At 37.5% G+C, this 25951-nt stretch overlaps 1 protein-coding gene across 2 annotated transcripts; it reads right to left on the bottom strand.

Annotated features, from left to right (window-relative positions):
* Window positions 1-623: 623 nt before the first annotated feature.
* On the bottom strand, window positions 624-9154 carry LOC132311481 (protein PATRONUS 2-like). Of its 2 annotated transcripts, XM_059809393.1 has the most exons (7): window positions 8773-9154; window positions 8626-8679; window positions 5817-6012; window positions 3164-3278; window positions 2614-2880; window positions 1169-1212; window positions 624-1049 (listed from the first exon to the last, which is right to left on the bottom strand). In XM_059809393.1, the coding sequence occupies exons 4-7, from the start codon at window positions 3234-3236 to the stop codon at window positions 867-869; spliced, it is 567 nt and encodes a 188-aa protein (XP_059665376.1). In that variant the 5' UTR covers window positions 3237-3278; window positions 5817-6012; window positions 8626-8679; window positions 8773-9154; the 3' UTR covers window positions 624-866. The 2 variants fall into 2 exon arrangements, with proteins under 2 accessions (XP_059665376.1, XP_059665375.1); XM_059809392.1 differs by lacking the exon at window positions 5817-6012 and having other exon boundaries at window positions 8773-9152.
* Window positions 9155-25951: the final 16797 nt, after the last annotated feature.

The raw sequence follows: 25951 nt of genomic DNA, 5'->3' as shown, positions 1-25951 counted from the left end.
TTGGGACAATTAGGATTGTCATGTTTAGCTTATGTTCACAAAGCCTAAAATACGAAAATATTACTTACTTCAAGCAAGCTTATGCCATCACAAACACTGAGTGAGTGAAATGAGTAGAGATCTTCTCCCTCCTGCTAATTACCAAGAATTTTCATTGCCAAGTACTACTCCAATCTGAATTTCATTCCCACTTTCTTGAAGATTGAGTAGTGCTACCCAAAGATGAATTACCATGGCTGTTGACATCAAAATTAGGTGGTAGACGCCGGAAGGCGATCCCTTGTATGTGAATATAGTAATTCTAAACAAACTCAAGAGCGAGTTAGAGAATACACCATAGCCCTACCTTTTACTCAACCTTAGAAGCACTTTCAGCAAAGGCTTAGTAGTGGAACTTTGGTCTTGGAAGGCTCAGTACCTTGCCTGAACTAGAAGACAGATGGTCAATTCATGCATGGAGCAGGAAACAGTCCAGCGATTTACAAATATATTAGGTTAATCATGTTCGAGTGCGATTTTTCACCCAAAGGTTTTATCTGGGTAAATCTGTCCAATGATATGAGGAATATATGACAGAAGAAATTCCACCAATACAACAAAAACTTGTAAGTAGAAGATAATATATTAGACAAGCATGAAAAAGCTCTGATAAAAATGTAAGAAATTGTTTGCTTGTACAACTAGTATTTAAAAACATAAATCATCAACGAAGAAGCTGGAGCAAAGAAGTTACATTTGCTTATCTAATTAGTAGTACACATATCATCAACAAAGACACTGGAGCAAAGAAGTCACATTTCCTTGTACAATTAGTAGTTAGAAAAACACATATCATGGACAAAGAAACTGAAGCAAAGAAGAAAAATTCAACAACCTTCTTCCTTCAGCAGAAATTCAACCGGCTCGTTCTCCCGTGCAAAAGGAGAGGAAGGCGGAGAGTCCAAGTGTAATGGAGAAGATTGTGGAGAGTCCCACACTAACAAATCAGAGAATTCAGACATGGACAATTCCATTGGTTCTGGGTAGCAGCGGAGGCTATCAATATCAATCTGCAACACAGAAAAATAGAAGAGTTATTTGTCATCACGTACTAAAGTTAAAGTTAATTTGATCTACCTATCATATCGAAACACAATAAACGGAAAGATAGAATACACAATACACACACCTTGGATGGTTTAGACTCACAAAATTCAACAGATGGTACAGAATCTGCAGAGAGGAAAGTAAGCTTTAAACCCATGTCATATCTTCAGGAACTACTATTACTTAGCAGACAATACAATTATACATGAACCTATACCAGAACAGGTGACATCAAATTTTGGAGAGCCATTTAGTTCAGATGATATATATTGCATCATTTCCAGGATTCAGATGGTTGACCAATTTTGACCTTGTCCAAGACAAGTTCTTCAATGGGAACTTTTTCATTCATCTTCATATATGCAACTTAGAAACAAGCTACCAAGATATTTGTAGATTATATGACATTAGAATGAATGACATCACTATTTAAAATTTTGACAACTTTAATTTGGGGGACTGGGGTTCAATAATTCTGAAAAATCTCTATAAAAGCAACATAAATCAGTTCATGGTCAATTTAGGTGTTTCACCTTCTCAAGCTTAATATTTATTTGGATGTCCCCTTCCCTCAATTCTCAAGCCAAAAGTCTAGGTTCAAGAACGAATGGTGCAACCAACAAGTCATAGCTCTAAATATGACATAATGCTTCCATAAAAGCTACCAACATGGACATGGATATATAATACATTTATGACAAAGTCTTAAACACGAGGATATGAATAACGTAAGGAGTCAACAATATGTGCTTCTATACATATATCTTTGTAAATAGATAGTTATATATGTTCATGGGTATCAAAATTAAAATATATATATATGCATCCAAGCGTACATCTAAAATCATTCTAGTTTGTTGTGTTAGATACATATATTCTAAGATTTTTTCACAAAAGAACTTACGGAAAACAAATTTTCGAGTCTATGACTATCATATATTGTATTTCTAGCTTATAATAATAAAAGTCACATGGAAAACCCAAAGTTACGTTTTATAGACATAAACACAGACTTTGAACTAAATTAAACAAATATGTTCTTGTTATATCCCAATTCTTCTACTAAGAAAGTATGATATTTAAAACCCCTGCTTATAATTTTCTAACAATTCTAATATGATGTTATACAAGAAATGTTGTATTTTAATATTCAAGATGTCTCAAACATGTTCAAGAAAATATATATACAGAGTATATATCTATTTTATGAATACTTTAGGAAAAAGGAGATATGTAACTGCAATAATCCAGAAGTATCAATACCCAATAGACACATGGAGATATGATATGTGCTTCATAGCATAGAAAGTATGTATGATTGTATTCCATGTGCCAAACTAAGGGGCACCACGCATGGTAAACTTCAATGGAATGAATAACTAAAAAACTTCAATAGTTTGATTACAATTAAAAAAGAAATTGATCTCCAACTTTAAGTATAGAACCATAAGTGCCATGATAACCATGTTTTAGAGAAGAACCTTATGAGAAAGGATATCACAAATCAGACGAGTATGAGTAAGTTACCATGTCCAGGAAGAACTAAGTCCAAGAAACAAGAAGGACTCATTGCTGTTAGTTGTGCCTCAATGCACTTCTTGTGATCATGCAAAAACATTTCTTCGGTAATATTATTGGGCTCCTCTTTAGGTAAGTTCTTCTTCCTTGATGATGTTTCAGGATGAAGTGATGACTTGTTCGTAATGTCATTAAGAGCCTTACGATTTCCAAAGCCCATTCCACCTTTCTTAACAACAGGCTTAGAACTCTTAATTTTTCCATCAATCACAGCCTCTATAGACAGATAATAAAATCAAATTATTAGGAAAATATTGGAGTCAAAACACAGTTTGGGAAAAGATTCTAAAAGCCAGTTAATATTGTTCCAACCAAGGATAAATGTGAAGAACAATTTAACTTAGTTGATTTTTCACTGTTGAGCACATGGCATCCGTTGAAAGAACTTCAGAATCATTTTTTAGGTGTTTGTTAGTTCATCACTACTCTCTGGTAAGGCTATATCTAACCACCAATCATGTTTCCCAATGTGAACTATTAAAATGATAAAATGGAATACTTTTGTGGTGGGTGCCCAAGTTTTCATCCTGAATAATCAGCCGCCTTTGACTTTGAGTGAGGTGAGTTGCCATGTTTCTTCTCTCTTGCTGATGCAGAAACTCAAATACTAGGCTCTGTAGCACAATAAATTTGTCAGAATAGATTAAGCCTTAATAGAAATAAGGGGTACAACAATAAAGTCGCGTCTTAAATAATATAATCCCGTATCCAAAAGAGTGCAAAAGAAACAAAATAATATACAACGAAAAAGAAACCACTTCAAGAAAAATATCTAAGCAAGGCATTCAAAGAATTTTGTTCTCCCAAATTAACCTCAAATATACATACTTTCCAGGTTCACCATAGAACACTTCGAATACTACTAGCAGAGCAGAGCAGACTAATTCTGCTTTCTTAATTCAATAAAACTTTTTTTTTTTTTTCCTTGAAAAGCAAGACAAGTGTTGATGACAATGACAAGTAGTTGTAAACTGAGAATTTAAACAAGTGATCGAACCCTAGAAACAAGACAAGGCCATTGTTATATGTCCTCTTATGGACCAAAATCCCAGGATGACATTTCAGATATTTGATCAAAAACAACCTTTTAATAAATATGCTTTTCATATCACAATTTAACTAACCTTTTCTTGATTTTCACTCTATGGTCCCAAATTTCGCTCTTCTCCTGCTAACAGTTGGGAGAGAGAGGGTACAACGGCATTGGCCAAGTATGAGACAGGCTAGGGTTTAAGTGGGTTGGTGCTATAGTCTATAGAGCTTTTGGCTTTTGTCATTGAAAAAAAATAAATAAATAAATAAATTACAAAAAAATGAATGTATTTTTAGAGTATTTAACAAAAGTGTTTTAATGTTGTGTCCCCAATAGCACCGTTTGAGTTTTGACAACTTTGTGGGAGCAGGGAAAAGAAAAACAATTCATCAAAGTTCACAAAAGTACTTTTAGTCTGAAATTTTCATGGTAAAATAAAATATCTTTTCAAAAGTTCTTTAAAACAGTTTTAATTTGCTTTCAGACAGTACTAAACTACAAATTTTAGAACTTCAAATCTTTTGAACAAAACCTATATTCAGTAATTGACTTGTACATTTGTACATTTATTTTTTTACACTACAAAATTTTAAAGGCTAATCAAAGAAAGTAAGAGAAAACTGTCATTAAGAATTATGGCAATGCTAAACAATTACTATACGAATATAATGTATATGTATGTGAAAATATAAACAGTAACAGAAAAGCAATCAGACACAACAAAAGAATTTTTTCGTGAAAAACACATACAGCAAAAACCATAAGACTTGGTCAAGTAGATAAAAATCCACTATGTGAAAAAGATGTTTACAATTAAGTTACCAGATTCTCCCTAGAATCACCTAGTCCCTCCCAACAGTTGTGCAAGATCTTTTGAACTTCAAATCTTTTGAACAAACCCTATATTCAGTGATTGACTTGTACATTTGTACATTTATTTTTTTACACTACACATTTTAAATGCTAATCAAAGAAAGTAAGAGAAAATTGTCATTAAGAATTATGGCAATGCTAAACAACTACTATATGAATATAATGTATATGTATGTGAAAATATAAACAGTAACAGAAAAGCAATCAGACACAACAAAAGAATTTTTTCGTGAAAAACACAAATGGCAAAAACCATAAGACTTGGTCAAGTAGACAAAAATCCACTATGTGAAAAAGATGTTTACAATTAAGTTACCAGATTCTCCCTAGAATCGCCTAGTCCCTCCCGACTCAGAGTTGTGCAAGATCTCCCTAAATCCCTCCGATCACAATCCACTATGTGAAAAAGATTTTTACAATTAAGTTACCAGATTCTCCCTAGAATCGCCTAGTCCCTCCCGACTCAGAGTTGTGCAAAATCTCCCTAAATCCCTCCGATCACAATCCACTATGTGAAAAAGACGTTTACAATTAAGTTACCAGATTCTCCCTAGAATCACCTAGTCCCTCTCGACTCAAAGATGTGCAAGATCTCCTTAAATCCTTCCGGCCACTTGTCCATTGACAAACTTGCTCCTCATGCAATTCAAAATGGACTTATAATCTCCTTTCTGTTAACATCCACTTCTGTGCGATTAGATTTGTTGTTGAAGAACCTTTGAATCATAGCAATAGATGTTTCAACAACCCAAGAACATACTCACGATGCAATCAGAGATTCACTAGAATGCACAACGAAAGCTATGAAGTATGCCCAGTTTGTCTAGTATATTGTGCTTAGAGTTTACATTTAAGTATTTCCCAAAAACACTTTTATTGTTTTGGCTAAGTGAATTAGGAAAGTATTGCCTTATCTGATTTTACAGAATCAAACTGCTTTTGTGTATAGGAGCAGAATTGCTGACAATGTTTTGTTAGCCCAAGAATTATTGACGGATTACCATAGAATGCTGGGAAGCCTAGAATAACACTGAAAGCTGTAGAATAACACTGAAAGTGGGTTTAGCCAAAGCTTATGATAATTCCCATTGGAGCATTCTTATCAGTACTATGAGACTCATAAAATTCTATAAAGGCTAATATCTCGGGTTCAAACTTGTATTACAAACAGGTTATTGATTCTAAGGTGCAGGAAGAAAGGAATTTGAAGTACCATTGGTGATGTAAGAAAGTAAACTTCACAAACCTCTGCCTTGCAAATGATTTCTTGTTGTTTTGTCGTGGGGATTCCAAGTCAACTTCAGTTGTCTGCAGTGCTCTTCAAGTATTCCTTCAATACTCAGGCCTTCATGTTACCTGGACTCACCAGCGCTGGCAAGGGTTTCTGTGTCGACACGACACAACACAGACATGGGACCCTTCACTATACAGACCAGACACGGCTGTTGAGGAAAACACAGTGTTAGAAAGATCAGGTTAATCGATAATGGTGGTTTGTCCATCTGTTTAGGAACTTCGGGTTTTGGAAGAAGACAGACTGATTTCACACGTTATATGCTAAATCCAAAATTGCAGCTATTATGGATGTATCTATACAAACTTGGAAGTGTCCAGAGACTATCCAAACTTAGTTCAGAGAAATTGCTGAGATTATGCTTCCATTTCCTGGGCATGACTTGACCATAGGGGATTCCTCTCCCACTGGTATTTACACTGCCGTCGGCTTGGGAATCTTTGAGGGAGAAGGAATTTAGTATCTTGGCATATTCTGGTTTATTTTTCTAATCCTATCCCTCAAAACTGCTTCATTTTGTGGCTTGCTTTGCAGCAGAAACTGACTACTTTGTCATCTATGCAAATATACAATCTGGACTTACATAATGCAGAAGTGTAATTTCAATGTTCAATTCGCATTCATATTTTAGTTTCTTCTTTCAATGCTTACAATTCCCTATATAAGATAATTACCAGATGCCATTAAGCAAGCCTTGCACTAAGGCTTCATATTTACAGGGAAACCCACACAAATCATGATTTCAAATATTAACAACCTCACCTATGTTAGAAGGCTTCAAGGCTCTTTCAAATTTTACCTTGTATTAACCATAAAGTTGTTCAAACACCCTAAACAGAACAGTTCTGCTTCTGCAAGGTAAAAATAGAGTTCAATATTTTACTTTCAAGTAGGGAGGTCAGAGTAGAAGTGGCAGGATGGTGTTAAAAACCAAAATTTTGTAGAAAATCTGCTTCACATGTGTGTGCATTCAAAAGCTTAGTCCAACCAAAGGAGAGGGAACAAAAAATAAAATAAAAAAAATAAAAAAATAAAAAATAAAAAAAAACACTATCTTCTCCAAACATAAAAGGGCAAAATCTTGTACATGAGACTCCTGTCATTGCGGAGTCTGGGGAGGCTCAGATGTACACAACCTTACCTCTGCAATGTGGAGAGGCCATTTCCTTCTTTCGAACCGGTGACCTCCAAGTCACAATGGAGCAACGTTACCATTGCACCAAGGCTCACCGCTCACCCACCAAACATCAGTGTGAAAATATTTTGATGAAAAACTAAGTGCTAAAAGAGTCTGTTGGTCATTTTAAAATTATGGATCAACAAGATTTAAAAAAATAATGATCATAAAATAATGAGAAAAACTGGCCACATATGCACAAAGAGATAGATATGTATGTGTGTATGCATGTGTCAAATGATCAGAAATAATGCATTCCAGTCCTTTAATGCAGACTGCATATTAAATCAAACAGACTAGTCATGTGGATGTAATGATTTAACCCCAAAATTACATATAGAATTATGTGAAAATAGATTGCAATTCACGAACAAAAACTACATATTGGTCAAAGTAATTGCACCTGTAACTCAAAGATTTACCAAAAAACCCTTCAAACGGAATGACAAGTACGGATTTTCCCAATAAAGATATGCGATCAACTGAAATGAACTTCTTTACATGGTGAAATTGTAATTCTGAGCATTGAAAGCCTAAAAAGAAGAAAACTTAACAAATAACAAGACAATTGCAAGACTCTCTCAAAATCAACATTTAGTTAGCATTTGTAAGACAAACCCATGTAAATTAGTTAAAGCTAAACCATGCAGACTATAAAATGTTCAATATTATGGTCTCCTACAATGCAGAATCCTGTGAATGCAGAATAAGAACATAAAACACGGATTAAAAGGATCCAGAGAACAATTATCAATTAGTGCTAGACTGCTAGTCTATAATATAATCTCAGTGTAAAATGTAAAGATGTCTTCACCCATCTTCTACAAAGTACATTATCCATTATCACGAGTATGCCAATATTCATGAAATGCTGTTGTGGGTATGTTCTTAGCCTTTTGAGTGGAAACATGACACTGCTAACACATCATCCATTAAATCAAAGTAACAATACTTATCTGGATCAACCCATTCTATTAAAGATTCAGTACCCTGATAGTGGACAACTAAGTCATGGATACTGTTGCAGCCATAACTGCGACAGTAAAACCCATATTTAAAACAAATAGAGTACAATATTGTATATGCTATAAACTGTCAAACAATTCTATACCAGAGATGGGCAATGATCCGTCATGCAGTATACACAGCATATTGTATGATCAGATCAACAACAAAAACACAAACAAAAAAAATTTTAAATGCCAACTTCAAATAAATCAAGTAATCAACCCAACAGTAATCAACACAATTACAATGATCATCTGCAGATTAACCAATAAAAAAAAAAAAAAAAGGCAATTGAACATACAGTAATCGACCCAACAGTAATCAACCCAATTTACAGCACCATGAACAGATTAAAAAAAAAAAAAAAAATCAATTAAACCATGCAGAAATCAACCCAGCAGTTATTACAATTTCAAAACCAAAAACCCTAAACCATATCAAACCCTAAGTGTTTAAAAACCCCTCAAACACATACAATCAAAGTGTTCAAAATTTTCATAAACATCAAACCCTAAACCACATCAACTTAAATCAAAGAACAAAAAAGAAACCCTAAGTACACGGTACATCACTTACCTGAAAGATTATATACCCAAGCGTAACAACCAGAGATCAAGTGTTTCAACGGACCTTCAACAATTCAACCGAAATGAACAAATTGAAATAAATTACAAATGAAACGAAAAAAATTGAGAAATCAAGAAAGCAAGTAAGAGGGAGAACCGCTTTGTGGAGATGTGTCTGTTGTCTGTTCTGTGTGGTGTGTGAGACGGAGAGAGGGCTACTATGAGACTTTGTGAAATTTGAAAGGAGGCGTAGGAGGCAAAGACGGAAAATATCAAAATAAGACCGTTAATAGGTTTTTGCTACATACCAAAATAAAAATAAAAATGACAAATATATAATGCAAGGAAAATGACAAAGTTACCAGCACATCATTTAAATGATAAATATAAGAATTTTATAAAAAAAAAAAAAAAAAATTAAAATAAAAATCCACCACTTTTGATACTCAGGCCATCCGGAAACAAGCGTGCACTTTTTTCTTATTCGTCCAAAATAAGTATATCATTTAAAAAGCCAGTGTACTATTTTTTATAATATAAATTTCTTAGATTCAACCAATGAGGATACCGGAGATAATATGGGCTGGGTATGATCCGCGAACGTGGCATCGGGTCAAACAATTGAAATTAGCCCATACAAAAGCACCACAAAATGGGCCAAGCTTGGAGGATCCATTAGAGAAGGCCAAGCCTTAGAAAAAAGGCCCAAAGCTGATAGTCCAGTAGCACTTATAATTGCCTATAAATAGGCAGTGAAGAGAGTAAAAGAGAAGGGGATTATTGTGAAATATACCGAAATTCTATCAAAATAGAGAGAGATTTTCTTGCATTTACAATTGGCGCCATCTGTGGGAACGACGAAGAAGATCGATTCGAGCTTAATCGATATTATATTGATTCAAGCAAATTCGTGAAAACAAAGCTTGATTTCTGAAAGTTGAATCCAGATCAGCGAGATTGCAGTTTGCTCAGAAAAGATTCTTGATTGTTGTTGATTTTGAGGCATTTGCGTCGGAATTACGCACCTGTGATTTGTTCAATCGCAGCTGGATCCGGTGAGTTCAAAGCTAGAAAAGCTCATAGCTAACAAACGGTGACCACGATTCGGTGAAGTTGAGTCCAGATCTGATGGAATTTGCATCGATAACGCTTAGATCTGATTAGGAATTTGTGATTCGTGCCTTTGCTTCACTCCGGAATCATCATAGGAGGTGAGAGCTCCAATCCGATGGAGAATGTCCAGCAAATGAAGCTTGATGAGTTGATGAATACGATATAAGCTCTCCGAAAAGAGAATGCGGAGCTAAGAGCCGGAATGCAGCGTCAAGAAGCTCCGGTGCTCCCGCGACCGCTTCCGGCAGACGAAGGAATTGTATTTCCCGGTCTTACACGCCACGGTGAGGAGGTAAGAAACAATTAGACTGATCTTCACCATAAAGAGGTCAGGCCAGACGATCTGCCGCCAAATCTCCGTCGTGTCGATGAGCGTGAAGGCTCGATTCACCTGAATCCACGGCGTGAACAAATCAGGTGGAACGAGACCAGGACTTCCGATCCGTATCCAGAAAGATTCGACCGAGAAGGATCTATAGAGTTTGGACACCAAAAGGCTGCACCGATCTGGCAGAAGGAGTACATCGAGGAAAGGTCATCTGATCCGCCTTACCGGCCTTCAGTGGCTATGTTTGATTGCCGCAGCTCGGAAAGGAGATTCACGGATCCGAGATTTGCAGTAGCAAGCCAACGAGAGAATGAGGCACTACGTTCAGCAGCTCGGACGATTGACTCGCCGTTTACTGACGAAATTCTGAATGCTCCGAATTAGAGGAAATTCTCTATGCCGGTTTTCATTCTGTTCAACGGAACGACTGATCCGGTAGATCATGTGTATCATATCCAGTTGAAAATAGCTTTGAACATCGAGAATGATTCTTTAATGTGTAAGTGTTTTCCAACCAGCTTGGCTGGACCAGCGCTCAACTGGTTCAAAAACTTGTCGAGGGGTTCGATTGATAGTTTTCGAAGCCTTTGTGATCAGTTCATAAGTCAGTATTATGGAAATAAACGCCCGATAAAAGATGTCTCTAGTTTGTTCATAATGAGGCAGCATGAGGATGAGCGTCTCCAAGCCTTTTTTACCAGGTTCAACTTAACCAAGAGCATGGTAATCGAATGCCATCCCTCTACAGCGGTTCAAGCATTTAAGTTGGCCATGACTCGTGGCACTCCATTTCACACAAGCTTGGTAGTGAATACACCAAAGACCATGGATGAACTTAATGAAAGAGCTGATGGTTTTGTACGCTTAGAAAAAGAAGAAGCAGCTAATGCTCGGAAGACATCCATAATAACAACATAAGAGAAAACCAAAGCAAAAATTAGGCAAAAGCAGGCTCAGCCACAGTGTTAGACCTCTTGGAAAGCTGAAAAGAGGCCCAGAGAGGAAAAGCTGGTTACTCTACTAAAAGTCACACTGGCAAGGCTGTACCAAGAAAATAAAGATAAGTTCCGACCTCCTTTACCTATCAGATAGCCCCTTGACCAGAGGGACCAGTCTAAGCATTGTGCTTTCCATTCTGACTTTGGCCATCAGACTAATGAATGCAGGAACTTAAGGAGGCAGGTAGAGATGCTGATAGCCAGAGGGGAGTTCGCAAGTTATATCCAAGGCACGGCGGTGGAACAGAACCGACCAATGGAGCAAGTAAAAAGGAATCAGAAGCCGAGCTCCCACAACTCACAACCAGTTCGCATAATCCATGCAATTCATGGTCGGCCCGAACTGGCTGAAAAGTTAGAAGAACTGCTTAGAACGCGCCTCTGCTAAGCACAGATGAAGAGGAGGATAGGCAGTGTAAACACTCTGCATCCGCAGAACGCATCAACGCAAATCAAGTTTGACAGAACCGACCTGTTACACATTCAGATTCCTCATGAAGATCCGTTAGTCGTCAGTTTGACAGTGGCCGAATGTTTGGTATGCAGAGTTCTGATTGATCCTGGAAGTAGTGCAAACGTCATGCCGAGGGACACATTTGATCGGCTCGAGATCAAGCCAGACCGGCTCAAGCCCACTGGAAATCCTTTGCTAGGGTTTGATGGAAAATGAGTGAAGCCCATCGGTATGGTGGAAGTAGCAGAACATGCTGCAGAGAGGGTTTTGATGGAGAGCTTTGTAGTTGTCGAGATCCATCCCTCTTACAACCTTCTAATGGGCAGAGGGTGGATCCACAGAGTTCAAGGTGTTCTTTCCACTCTGCACTAAGTAATGAAATGCCTAGGGCCAGATGGCACCAAGGTGATTGACATTCATGGGGACCAAGTTACAGCTAAGGAATGTTATTCAGTGACACTAAAATTCGTTGGGAAAGGAAAGGCACCTGTCCGATCGGCGAGCCCGAGATAGCAATTACAGAAACCTCCACCCAAGCAGAATGGGGAGGAGGAGCCAGTGGACTTGACTGAAGAACCCCTTATTGATGTACAGATCGAACAATCTAGGCCAGAGCGCGAACTATCCGAGTGAGAGTAAGACTCACCGAGAGGGAAAATCGGGAATTAATTGATTTCTTATCTCACAATGCTGATGTATTTGGATGGAATCACTTAGACATGCCTGGAATTAGCCCTTTGGTATCCTGTCACTTCCTGAACGTTAATCCCAATGCAAGACCTGTAAAGCAGAAGCAGCGAAGGTTTGCTCCAGAAAGTAACCAGATCATAACTGAGGTGGTTGATAGGCTACTTGATACGGGATTTATAAGAGAAGTGTACTATCCCGACTGGTTGTCGAACGTTGTTGTTATGTAGAAAAAGAATGGGAAATGACGAATGTGCATTGACTTCACTAATTTGAACAAAGCCTATCCGAAGAATAGTTTTCCACTGCCTAAGATTAATCAAATGGTGGATGCTACTACTGGGTATGAGCGTTTAACCTTCTTAGATGCTTATTCAGGTTATAATCAGATCCCCTTAGACCCTGCTGATGAAGAGAACTTCTTTCGTTACCGAGTGAGGGACCTATTGCTACAAAGTTATGCCGTTTGGACTGAAGAACGCCGGAGTAACTTATCAAAGGCTTATTAGCAAAATTTTCAAGGATAAAATAGGGAAGACTGTGGAAGCCTACATTGACGACATGGTAGTAAAAAGTAAAAAGAAAGTTGACTATCTGAAACATCTACAAGATGTATTTGATGTGTTGAGACAATATAAAATGAAGCTCAATCCAACCAAGTGCTCATTCGGTGTGAGTTCTGGTCAGTTCCTGGGACACGTGGTTAATCATAGAGGCATAGAAGCTAGCCCTGCCCAAGCAGAAGCTCTGACTAAAAATGCCGAGACGAAGACAATCAAAGAAGTGCATGCACTTATGGGTCGAATAGCTGCATTGAGCCGGTTCATTTTCAAATTGTCAGATCGCTACAAACCATTTTTTGACATAATATGAAGCCATGGGAGACAAGTTTGGGGGGATGAACAGCGCTGAGCATTAACTGGTTTGAAAGAATATATGCAGAACCCTCCGGTCCTGTCAGCTCCCGAACCAAGAGAAAAACTATTTTTATACCTCGGGGTATCCAGCATCGCGACAAGTAGAGTTCTGATCCATTGTAAAAAGGGAAAGCAATATCCAGTGTTCTATGTTAGTAAAATGATGACTGAGGCTGAACGACGATATTCAAAGGCCGAGCGGGTGATACTCTCGCTAATACATGCGAAAAGAAAGCTCAGGCATTATTTTGAATCCCATCCTATCATCATTCTAACCACTTTCCCTATCAGAATAATCCTGCACAAGCCAGACCTCTCAGGGAGGATGACGAAGTGGGCCATAGAGTTAAGCTCATTTGACATAACATATGAACCCAGAACGGCAATCAAAGGGCAAGCAGTGGCAGATTTCTTACTAGAATGTGATTCAGAAGACATGGAGGAAGACCTTCGAGGTTGCTTGTGGAAACTCTTTATCGATGGATCCTCAAATCAGATAGGGGCAGGCATTGGGTTTAAACTGCAGACACCAGAAGGCACGTCCCTAAGTCAAGTGCTCCGGCTCGAATTCAGAGCCACTAATAATGAAGCAGAATATGAGGCACTACTGGCTAGACTTAAGCTCGCCAAAAAGCTGAAGGTCAGGAATTTGACCATCTTTAGTGACTCACAGTTAATTGTCCGGCAGGTGAATGGCGAATATGAAACCAAGGATGAAACGATGGAAGCATATCATTCTGCTGTTATACAAGAAGTCAGAAACTTTGAAAAAATTGAATTCATCCAAATACCGAGAGAACATAACGAAGATGCCGATCGGCTAATATGTAGCGCCTCTGGTTCTGGAGAGACATTGGCAAGGGTGATTCCAGTAGGTATACTGAACCAGCCATCCATTTTAGAAGAACCTTCGGGCCCAGATCCTTGGCAAGTGAATGTTATTCCATATGAGCCAAGTTGGATTGATCCGATCATAACTTATATTCGGGATGGTACTCTACCTAAGCAAAGAGATGAGGCTAGGAAAATCAAATCGAACGCTGCAAAGTACGCCATAGTGCATAACTAGTTATACAGGAGATCTTTTTCTGGGCCGTACTTAAAGTGCGTTACCCCCACAGAGGCTCGGCATATATTGCAAGCCATTCATGAAGGTGTGTGTGGAAATCATTCAGGGGGAAGATCTTTAGCGTACAAAGCAATGACGTAAGGGTACTTCTGGCCGAACATGTCACGAGATGCGGAAGAATTCTCCAGAAGATACGACAAATGCCAAAGGTTCGGACCATTAATCCACCAACCATTTGAGGACTTGCACGTAATGGCCACACCATGGCCTTTCGCACAATGGAGGATGGATGTGGTTGGTCCTCTGCCAATTGCAAGAGCTCAGAACAAGTATGTATTGCTGGCAACAGATTACTTTACCAAATGGGTGGAAGCATAATCATATCCGAGCGTAACACAAACCCATGTAAGACGCTTCATCTGGAGTAATATTATTTGCCGTTTTGGTGTTCCGAGGTTAATCGTTATGGATAATGGGACTAATCTCGACAGCAAGCAAGTCAGAGAATTGCTGGAAGAATATGGAATTAACCAAAAGTTGGTAGCAGTAAGTCATCCCCAGGCCAATGGACAAGCAGAATTACGAATAAATTTTTTTCGCTTGTATCAAGAAGAAACTGGAAGACCATAAAGGGAAGTGGCTGGATGAACTCCCGAACGTCCTATAAGCTTACAGAACGACCCCTAGACAACCGACCGGGAAAAGCCCATTCGCCATGGCATACGGAACTGAGGCAGTCATACCGGTTGAATATTTGGTTCCAACTGTCCGAAGCTTAACATGGAATTAGGAGTAGAATGACAAAATGCTGAGATTTAACTTTGATATGTTAGAGGAAAGGAGAGATGCTGCGGCAATAAGGCTTGCATCCTATCAGCAGACACAGGCTAGTAGCCATAACAAAAGGGTGAAGCACATAGATTTCACACTTGGCAATCTAGTTCTGAAGAAGAAGGTAGGAATGGTTAAAAAGATGATGTCACCTTGGGAAGGACCATACAGAATTGCAGAAGTCATAGGAAATGGGGCATATATACTAGAGACCATGGCTGGAAGGTTGGTTAACAAGCCATGGAATGCTACATCTTTAAAAATGTATTATTTGTAGAAAGTTTAAAGTTATAATTCTGGCATTATTCATTTTCAGTTGTACAAAATTCTGAAATTTATAAAAAGCTATCTTCTTATAAAAAGTTGAGTGTATGAAAACAGCAAAGTAAGTGGCAGCTGACACTATGAGCCGAATGCCCAAAACTTGCTAAAAAATAAAAGAGTGAAAGTGGCATTCTAGCCGAGCGCCAACCACTCAGCAAAGTAAGTGGCAGCTGGCACTATGAGCCGAACGCCAAAAACTTACCAAAAAATAAAAGAGTGAAAGTGACAAGTGACATTCTAGCCGAACGCCAACCACTCAGCAAAGTAAGTGGCAGCTGGCACTGTAATACCCCTAGTTTTCAAAAGGATAGAATGGGAATTTAATTTTGATGATTTTGAGTTTTATTGCATTTTTAATATGTGAGCTATGTGTTTTGGTTTATTTAATTGTTTAAGTGTGTATTTATTTTTAAATAAATGATTTACTTAGATTTGTTTTAATTATTTACTTGAATAATTTGATTGAGTTAATTGTTTTATTTAATTATTTTAATTGGATTAATTTTGTGATAGTTGATTTAGTTGGTTCTCAACGTGACTGTTATATAGCTTTTCATTGGGTTTATAATTTTCATAGGCAGCCGTCATTGATTTGTAACCTAGGTTTACATATGGACCGGGTTATATATGGATTAGGGTTTAATGTCTAAACCTATATATATGTATATTACAGTGGATTAGGGTTTAAAACAATACAAAACAAAACGTAGGTTTTCGGTAGAGCAAAGATACAGTGAGATATTGAGAGACAGAGAGGAAGATAAAGAGAGAAGGTCTAGGTTTTGGTCTGGATTAAGTTACGACCAAGAAGGAGGAAGAAGAGGTGTTTTTGGGTTGAACCAAGGCACTGGAGGAGCAGACTTGCGCTTTAGGAACCAAACATATTACAGAGACGGTGATTTACAGTTTCAAATTCTGAAATTGCAGGCAAATCTCTGTTCTATTCTTTCCCCTTAATTCGTGTTATGTGCATGCCCAGTTAGACTCCAGGGTTTTAATAAAAGATAAAACGGATTGACACAAACATAATAACATGTTTTCCATGCAGATATGAATTTATTTGATCTCAGTGAGTTAACTGTTTTGCATACTGGTTGATTTTCTGCTGTCTGTGTCTTTTACGTTTAAGCCTGTTTTAATGAGATTAGTAATAAGATTGGATGCCTTACAATTATTCTGAGAATGATTTTAATCCCTAGAACAAGATTTTAAAACAGTTTTGAGTTTTACTAAATAAATCTGTTGTAAGTTGTCTAAAGTTGCTATCAGAAGTTATGTAATCGTTGCCGTAAGACTTGTGTCTAGTTCAGATCGTGGTTGCATAACAGTGGGTTAAGAGTACCCTAGAACTAAGATTGAACCCTATAACAACCATTAAGAACCTTACAGAGGTCTGGAAAACACTGCAGTCGAAGAAGAAGCAGCAGAACAGATGACGGCACTAAGGGGAGAAGAGCAGGCTCCAAGAAGAGGAGGAGCCGGCTCTTTCTACCTTAGAGCCGGCTCCAAAGGAAGGTGGAGCCGGCTCTAGCATCTAGGAGCCGGCTCCTAGATTAGTTGAGCAGGCTCTTTTGGAAAAAATAGAGCAGGCTCTTTGTTTTGAATGAGCCTGCTCTCAATTGAACACACCAAATTTTGTTTCTGTGCACTGTTTGGTCTGTATAGGTTCTTAGAACTTTGTTAGGCTGTTTTAAATTGTTGTTGGGTCTGGAATAAATCCGTTATACTATGGAAAACATTAATCCATGATTAAGCATAAGAATGGAGCAAAATAAGTCTAAGGAAAGCAGTAGATTGTAAACTGATTGTCGTTGCATTACAAACTGATGTTTAATTAAAATCTTATTTATATAACTCTGTTTTGTGATTACTTTGGATATGGATGGGATCTTAAAACCTAAAATAAAACTAAGCTCAATGACAGGAAACCACCGGAGTTGGAGAAGACAACAGAAGAAGAACAGACGTATACTTAAAGTGGAGAATGCTCTACTTATTTGGAGAAGGCTCTACTTGAGTGGAGAAGGCTCTACTTTTTTTTGGAGAAGGCTCTACTTGAGTGGAGAAGGCTCTACTTATTTGGAGAAGGCTCTTTGAAACACAGAGCCTTCTCTTTCTCTTAAATATCATGTATACTGAGTTTTAAATGGTCTGGTTGGTTAAATCTGAGTTTCTAAAACTATTTAAAGGCTATTAAATGATGTAATATACTGCTTAGGACTTATAAAATAATGGAGAAGCAAGCTTATATTCTAGAATAAAGGATAGAATTAACATAAGTTTAAACAAGGGTTGTATGTGAAAGATTAAACCACTGATTTGAAGTGCAAACTGTTTTAGAAATCTGATGCCTGTACACGACCCTAAGTTTTAAATTATGTTGTGTAGCTAAGGTTTAAGCATTCCGTTATTGAGTTATAGGTATGCTTGGTTGGAATTAACGGACAATTAAATCTGTTGTATATCTCTGTTAGGACACTGTTTGGAGGAGATTTGATGCTTTTGCATGGTCTTAAGTTTTGGATAATGTTTTACAACTGTGTTTTAAGCATGTTTTTATTCAATAATGTGTATGCTTAGTTGGGTTAAACTGATGCTTAAATCTGTACACAAAGTGCATTAGTCAGGGTACTGTTTGGATAACCAAAATTGCATAAACCTGTTTTAGCAATTTAATAGACTGAAACTTGGATTCTGAATTTTTAGTGGAGACATGGTTTAGTGACACACATGTTAAACTATACTTATGATTGTTTTAGCAATTTATTGGTTAATAATAGGATTATTTAACCTATTCACATGCATGATGGAGTCCCTAACATATTAAATTTGGTCTATGCATGCTCTGGATGTTAGTTGTTGATTTGTTAAATCGTCTCCTGCAACTATACGGTTAAATGCTTGAATTTAAATTGCTGAAGCTTTAAATATTTTTCTGCAATTGTTTGGATGGTAGTTTTTGGTCTGTAAATTATTGAACTGTTATATATGTTGTAATTTACATGGATATGGAGGATGGTATGTACCGGTATGGGACGGTGACATACTAGGGAAGGTTTAGCTCAAAACGCATAAACCTAACCTAATGGATTAATGGAATGGATTGAAAGATATCGAATCCTAATTGTGACTAAGTCAGATCAGCTGTAAACAAGTTGGATGACTTCCTGGATTAATGGATGGTAGTTAAGTCATATCAACTGAATAAGTTGAATGACTAACTAGTTGGTTTATTGTATGACAGTTTAATAAATAGTTGAACTGCATACCCTGGATTTGTACGGACTTTATATATTTATTATATATACCATGGTATGAGCCTGAGTCTCAGGACCATGGTTAGGGCGCGTATATCGCCTAGGATGAATAACTGGACATAGGTGTTGTCCCCTGGTAGGTCTAGGTATTCATGCCCACCTTAGGGTGCGTATTTGCATGTTACCTTCTATTCAGGCTGAGACAGACCTACTGTACTAGCGAGCGTCCTATAGTGTGTACTATATATACATATATGGACTACTCTAGTTATTGTTGAGTCTTCCTAGGATGTATCTGCGTATCGGATTACTGTTTGGATCGTAGTAGATCAGGACTTGCATGTGGGCCTGACCCACTCTATTATTTTTCAGGTGTTGGATAGTACCAGGCTTAGAGTTTGATCGTGTTGATGCAGATACAGACACTCACTCTTCCGGTTACATAGGATTTCCTTTCTACTTTAATTTTGGTTTTAATTATGTAAATTTATTCAAGGTTTTGGGATTAGGGGTCCACTAGGTGGATTCCCGAGTTGTACGGTTTAAAATTATATTAATTTATTAATTCAAGTCTGAGGATTCTTATTTTAGTTTTCTTCCAGCGTATTATTATTAAGTTTTTTTTTACTCTGTTTTTATTTTCTGCTTGTTTACATATTAATTGTTTGGTATCCCTCGGATCTGTGCTCGGACTTGACCACCAGTGGCTCTAGAATTGAGGGGTATCACAGGCACTATGAGCCGAATGCCAAAAACTTGCCAAAAAATAAAAGAGTAAAAGTGGCAAGTGGCATTCTAGCCGAGCGCCAACCACTCAGCAAAGTAAATGGTAGCTGGCACTATGAGCCGAACGCCAAAAAGTTGCCAAAAAATAAAAGAGTGAAAGTGGTAAGTGGCATTCTAGCTGAGCGCCAACCACTCAGCAAAGTAAGTGGCTGCTGGCACTATGAGCCAAACGCCAAAAACTTGCCAAAAAATAAAAGAGTGAAAGTGGCAAGTGGCATTCTAGCCGAGCGCCAACCACTTAGCAAAGTAAGTGGCAGCTGACACTATGAGCCGAACGCCAAAAACTTGCCAAAAAATAAAAGAGTGAAAGTGGCAAGTGGCATTCTAGCCGAGTGCCAACCACTTAGCAAAGTAAGTGACAGCTGGCACTATGAGCCGAACGCCAAAAACTTGCTAAAAAATAAAAGAGTGAAAGTGGCAAGTGGCATTCTAGCCGAGCGCTAACCACTCAGCAAAGTAAGTGGCAACTGGCACTATGAGCTGAATGCCAAAAACTTGCCAAAAATAAAAGAGTGAAAGTGGCAAATGGCATTCTAAGTTAAATGCCAAAAACTTGTTGCCAAAGTGGCACACTAGTCGAACACCAACCACTGACATACAGAGAGAAACCAGATCAGATAACATTAAGTCATTAAGTAAAAGGATTTTTGGCAAAAGTTCAACCAAAAGTCAGTCATCTCATTAATAATGAAATTTTTGAGTTACAAAAAATGAGGTATACAGAGGACAAAAGTGCAGAAAGAAGAAGGTCGGTACATCAGAAAGGTTCTAACTAGAAGCATTTGCCCCGTCAGCTTCTTGATGGTGCTGAACGGTCCCCTCATCACTTGTGAAGGTTCCATCCTCACAAGGAGGAGAATCAAGCTGAATGACAGAATCATTCTGCTGAGTTCTGTCCTCAGTAACATTGAAAGAATCATTTTGCCGAGTTTCATCCTCAGCAGCAGTGGCGAATGGAATCACGGTGGACGGAGGAAGAACGTCCAGAGGTTGAGCCGTAGAGGGAGTATGAGTGATCCTGGAAGAGGCGATCTCTTGGCATTCATCAAATATGCCCTGAGCAGGGGTGGAGTCTGGGTCGGCATAAACACCCGGAGGATCAATCTCCAGCTCTTTGTCAACCTCATCAGGGGTAGAACCTATCTGACCTTCAGCTGGAACACGATCGGTATAACCCTCTCGGAACCCCTGAGCATATCTAAGGGCCCCAACCCTGGAAAACCGAGCATGCAGAACTAGCATACCACCATTTACCTTACTGATGGTGTTGAGTAAAGCATCACGCTCGTCCAGAGCTCTTTTCTCAAAGGCCATCCGAGCGGATTGCTCATCACTCAGAAGGCACTGAAGTTCTTCTTTCTCAGCCTTAAGAGATTCTCGCTCAGTATGACAGACACTCTTCTCAAGTTACAGAGCATCCTTTTCATCCTGAAGAGAATCTATCTCCTTTTTCAAAGCATCTCTCTCTTTTTCAACTTTGCTGAGCTGAACCATCAGCTCAGCATTTCTGGTGCTGAGGATCTTGTTTTCTTTATTGGCAACATCAAGGCTGTCAGAAAACTTACGAGCCTTAGTATTAGCTATCTCTACTTGCTTCTGCATAGCCATCATCCCAAACAAGGTCTGCAAAGATATACATGATAACTAATTAAGCCGAGCAGGTGATCAGAAGAAATCAAATATAAAGACTATGTAAAGATTTACTGACTGAGGGGGAAGACTTACCTCCATGGCAGACAAAGGGAAGCGGCTGAACACTTCCTTCTGAGATAGACCCTTGGCAACCTCAATGTCTATAGGAGTCCACATGCTCCTGTAGAATGCCATAGCGGTCTGACCATCCCTGAACATAGTCTCGTTCGGCTTCACAGATGACCCATCCGTTCGGATAAACTGAGGGGTCCACGGCGCCATAGTAGAGGCAGAAGCATTGGCCGAAATGGACCCTGAAGGAGCAGGAGGTCTGATTGAAGGTGGAATGGGTGCATTCGGTCCAGATGGACGAATCCTTCTTAATAGAAGGACGTCATTTGGGCTAGAAGGAGTATCAGGCTGAGACTTCTTCCCTCTCTCCTTTTCCCGAGCAGCAGTTGTGGCATTAGCGGAACGGGTGCCAGCTGAAGGAGTTGCGCTCGGATTAGCAGGTGGAACGTTAGTAACTAGGTTAGCAGTTACCACGTTTAGGTTGGTGGAAGGAGTGGTATCAGAAATAGTGGCCGAAGATGATGCTGAGGCCGAAGAGGAGGTTACAGCAGGAGTAGCAGTAACCCTCGGAGTCAGAGGATCTTTCCTCCTGCCGAAGGAAGGAATCTGAAGCTGGCTCATGTTTTTACCAATAAGTGAGATATCAAAGAGGTTATCCGAAGTAAGGAGATCTGAGCAGGAAGGGATGTTGTTTAAAACGTATTTGTTTAGGTAGTTGATCCTATCCCTGCAAACACCATAACTCAAGTCATTATAAGGAATGCCTAGGGAATGGCAAAGAAAAGTACAGAAGCAAGGGACACAGATTTCGCAAGAGCAGTCATTTTTATGCGTTTTGAATTTTTTATACGAAGAAACCGAGCATTCGCCAAAGGCACTCAGGATAGGAAAGTCCTCTGCAGCTGGAGAAGACCAAGCCCCTCTAACCCCTATTATGTTATTTCTCTAACCCTTCTCGGATTTGATTTTGTCCTTACATATAGATCTCTTTTCGATCGGGTAGAAGTAGTAAAACGGTTCATCAGAACGTATCTTGCTAATTTTGTAACAGAGGAGAAGATCTATGATATCAAGATCTAGACCTCTGTCAGGGATCAGAAGCAATTGAACGGATAATACTCTAAAGAAATTGGGGTTTACCTGCAGAGGGGAAAGCCCTAATTTATTAAAAATATAGTTAAAGAAGGGATGCAGAGGGAACCTAATTTAAGATGAAGATGGGAAAATAGAACCTCGCCGGGAAGAAGGCCAGCACCAGTTCTAATATCCACCTCTTTGGGGCAATTTCTAATCTATATATCGTCAGGAAGTTGAAGTCTCATGCGAAGAAAATCTAGATCTATAGTCATGGTGAGAATGAATAAAGATTTTAAGGGAGAAAAAGAGGTCTTCTGAAAGAGAAAGGCAAACAAAACTAACCCTAGAGAGTGAAAACGCCAAAGTGCACTGCAAGGTCGCTGGAAAAAGGAGCTTTTGCAAGAAATCGCCGGAGAAGATTTGATTTGATTCGGAAGAGATGGATGAGGGTTTGATTGACAGTAAAGCAAGATAGAGACAGTAGAGAAGATTGATGGAACATCCCTGAGGCGTATAAAGACATGGTGTGCCCGACGACCAAGGATTCGGGAAACTGAGAAGTTTTTTGAATCTCGGAGCATCGGTTCCCGAATCCAACTGTTCATTTTCCCAAGAGATCTTTTCGAGCCGTTAAGTCATGATTAGCAGCCTCTAATAATTACCCCCTAATTAATTAGGGAGTAATTATGGAGGTAGTTGAGGATACCGGAGGTAATATAGGCCGGGTATGATCCGCAGACGTGGCATCGAGTCAAACAATTGAATTCAGCCCATACAAGAGCACCACAGAATGGGCCAAGCTCAGAGGATCCATCAGAGAAGGCCAAGCCCACTAGAAAGAAGGCCCAAAACTGATAGTCCAGTAGCACTTGTAATTGCCTATAAATAGGCAGTGAAGAGAGTAAAAGAGAGGGGGATTATTGTGAAATATACCGAAATTCTGTCAAAATAGAGAGAGAGATTTTCTTGCATTTACAACCAATAAAAACAAATTGGGGATAAAATCATTCTATAGAAAGTTACTTTCCCAAAAAGAAATTTATCTTGGATCGGAGGAAGTACATTTCTTAACAGTAATTTCTCCATACATGTAAAATTGGAGAATCTCATGTGTTTGGTTGGTGGTGGACTATAAAATTCTCAAAAAGGCCTAACCACCATAGTCAAAAAAAAAAAAAAAAAAAAGAAAAAAAAAGAAAAAGAAAAGAAGTAGTTAGGCTTTTATACTTATATAACAATACTTTACTCCAAAAACCTATTCTATTTTGTTTTCAAAGGATGAATCCTTTCAATTAAATCTATATGAATGGTCATTTTTCACATCATCGTAAATTTTTTTTATTTAACATAGACAAATTTATGTATTGTGTGATTTGCACAATGCTGAATGGTTGTGAAATATAGTTTAAAAATACTTAAAAGGGGGTGAATAAATGTAACTTGCTCCTTTATCTAAGTTTTTGCTTAAATTAAATTTACCAAATTGAATGTAAATTAATAAGTCACAAAATAAAAATAAATGCAAGAAAAGTAGAGTAGAGTTAGAATGATACTTAATTTTTAGTGAGAAAACCTAATTGGAGAAAATAATCCAAAGATTAGAAACCTTGGAGATAATGATGCAATTTAGAGCGAAAAAGATTCACTATAGTTGAAGCAAAGTACAATAAACTTTGACTGAATCTCACACCCCTTCATTATACCAATAATCAATTATTGAATGTTTTTGACTTTGCGACTTCCCATCCAACAGTACTTAATATTAGGCTTACTTCCTTAATTCTTGTAAAAGGATTGTTGGTAGATCAACAACACTCTCCCGAATGTTTTTGATAGCTTCCTCTTTTCTTTCTTTCTTTCTTTTTTTATTTTTTATTTTTTTTTATTTATTTTTTTTTTTTTATCAAATCTGATGCGTAATCTCAAACTGAAGAATAAACAATCTCTGCAAAATCTCTCTAAGGATTTGAAAATGTGAATAGTGAAATTTGTAATGATTTTGAGAATATATGATATATATTTATAGGCGTTTAGACAACCCTAAAAGCCTCTGGAAAGGTTAGCAATTTTGTTCAAAGACTGTTGGGAATAGTTTAAAAAATACATAATTACGCTATAATTAATGGTGTTTTATTGTGAATATTATATTATTTTAATTAATACTAGTATAATTTATTATAAACTATGTATATTTTTTAGTATGTCGATTTGAATGAATTTCTATAAAATCAGAAAAGGAATCAAAATCATCCTTTTTGGTTTGAGAAAATCCCATCGGTTGCCTTTTGAAATCCCACCAATTGAGTTTTCACTCTGAGCTAAATATTGGACCTACAAGTTTTACAATGGGTTGGGTTTTGAAAAGCAACCATTTGTGCTTTGATTAAGAGTAAAAATAGCAATTTTTTACTCTAAAACTTCTAGCTCTCAATAAAAACATTAATTATAATTTAAAACATAGTGTCATCACTTCACTTACTAGTCTAAATAATATCGGAGTAAGTTAGCACATGTTCTACTTTTGACCTTAAGACTTAAATGTAGCATGAATATTACAATTCAATTGGATTTTTTTTTGACATTAAAAGATGCCAATTACAATTTTATATTTCCTTCGCGCGCGCGCGCGCGCGGGGGGGGGTTCATGGGCTTACCCGACTCAAAATTTTGGGGGTATTTTGATAATTTTTGTACTTGTTATGTTGTCTCAGTGCAATGGTATTTATTGATCCTGAACTTTTTATATCAGCTGGAATTTTAATCATCATAGTAAAATCCTTGCAACCCTTATAAATGTATTCATTGTTTTGGATAAACCAAGTAAATTTGTGTATTCATGTTGCGTCTGTGTCAGTGTGTGATCTATTTTTCTGCTTAATTTCACAATAATTTGAGGATCTTAAATGCACATTTGGGTGGTTTTTCTAAACCCATGTTTAATTATTTTCTCAAAAGTATCAAATTAAACAAAAATTAATGCAAAAAAATACATATTTTTTTATTGTATGTTAATGAAATACGGATTTTATAAGAGTACCAAAAGAAGGCCGAAACTGTTATTTGCTCCCCAACAAACTCCTCTTGTGTTTTATTTTTTCAAAATTAATAATAAAATGATGAGATTGCCATTTTCTTAGTTTCTTCAACAATCAAGGTCTGAATTAACATTCATCGAAACATTGCAACCAGCAACAACACCCATCAAGGCATCAATTAGGGTCATCAAAATTCACCATAAGCAAACCATTCAAAATTCATATAATTTGTGAGTATGTAAATTTACAAGTTTTCAAATTAAAAGAATGATGTTTGATGATTAATTTGTTTATTTTGACCCCATTTTTTTCTGGTATCTTTATGAGAGAAGAGTTTCAGACTTCTTGAATTACTCAATAGGTAGAAGGGAAAAAAAAATAAATAAATAAAGGAAAAAAAAATGACACAACTTAAAAAGAAAAAAAAAAAAAATAGACTTTAATTTAACATGAAAAATTTAAGTTTTTAAAAGCAATTTAAAGAGTAAAAGACGAAAAAAAAACCTAAAAAATTAAAAGAGAATTTTAGAAACTAATAATTTAAAAACCTATATCATGAAAACTTTAGAGTAATTAATGCTATAATTACAAACTCAAGAAATTGATTCAGAAAATAGATATTTTCACAGCTTTTTGATCCATTCAAGTGAGAGCTAATTAAAAAATAATTATCCAAAGTTTTAAAAGTGTTATTAGTTTGTTAGTTCTAATAACATCTTTTGGTCTGCCATAGGCCTATAACCTACTAGAATGTTT

The sequence above is a fragment of the Cornus florida genome, unplaced genomic scaffold (assembly GCF_030987335.1).
Source record: "Cornus florida cultivar Cherokee Brave unplaced genomic scaffold, ASM3098733v1 CherokeeBrave_3.0.0_Hap2_Chr06, whole genome shotgun sequence".
Classification (NCBI taxonomy): Eukaryota; Viridiplantae; Streptophyta; class Magnoliopsida; order Cornales; family Cornaceae; genus Cornus; species Cornus florida.
This window is presented reverse-complemented; position numbering and strand designations above follow the sequence as displayed.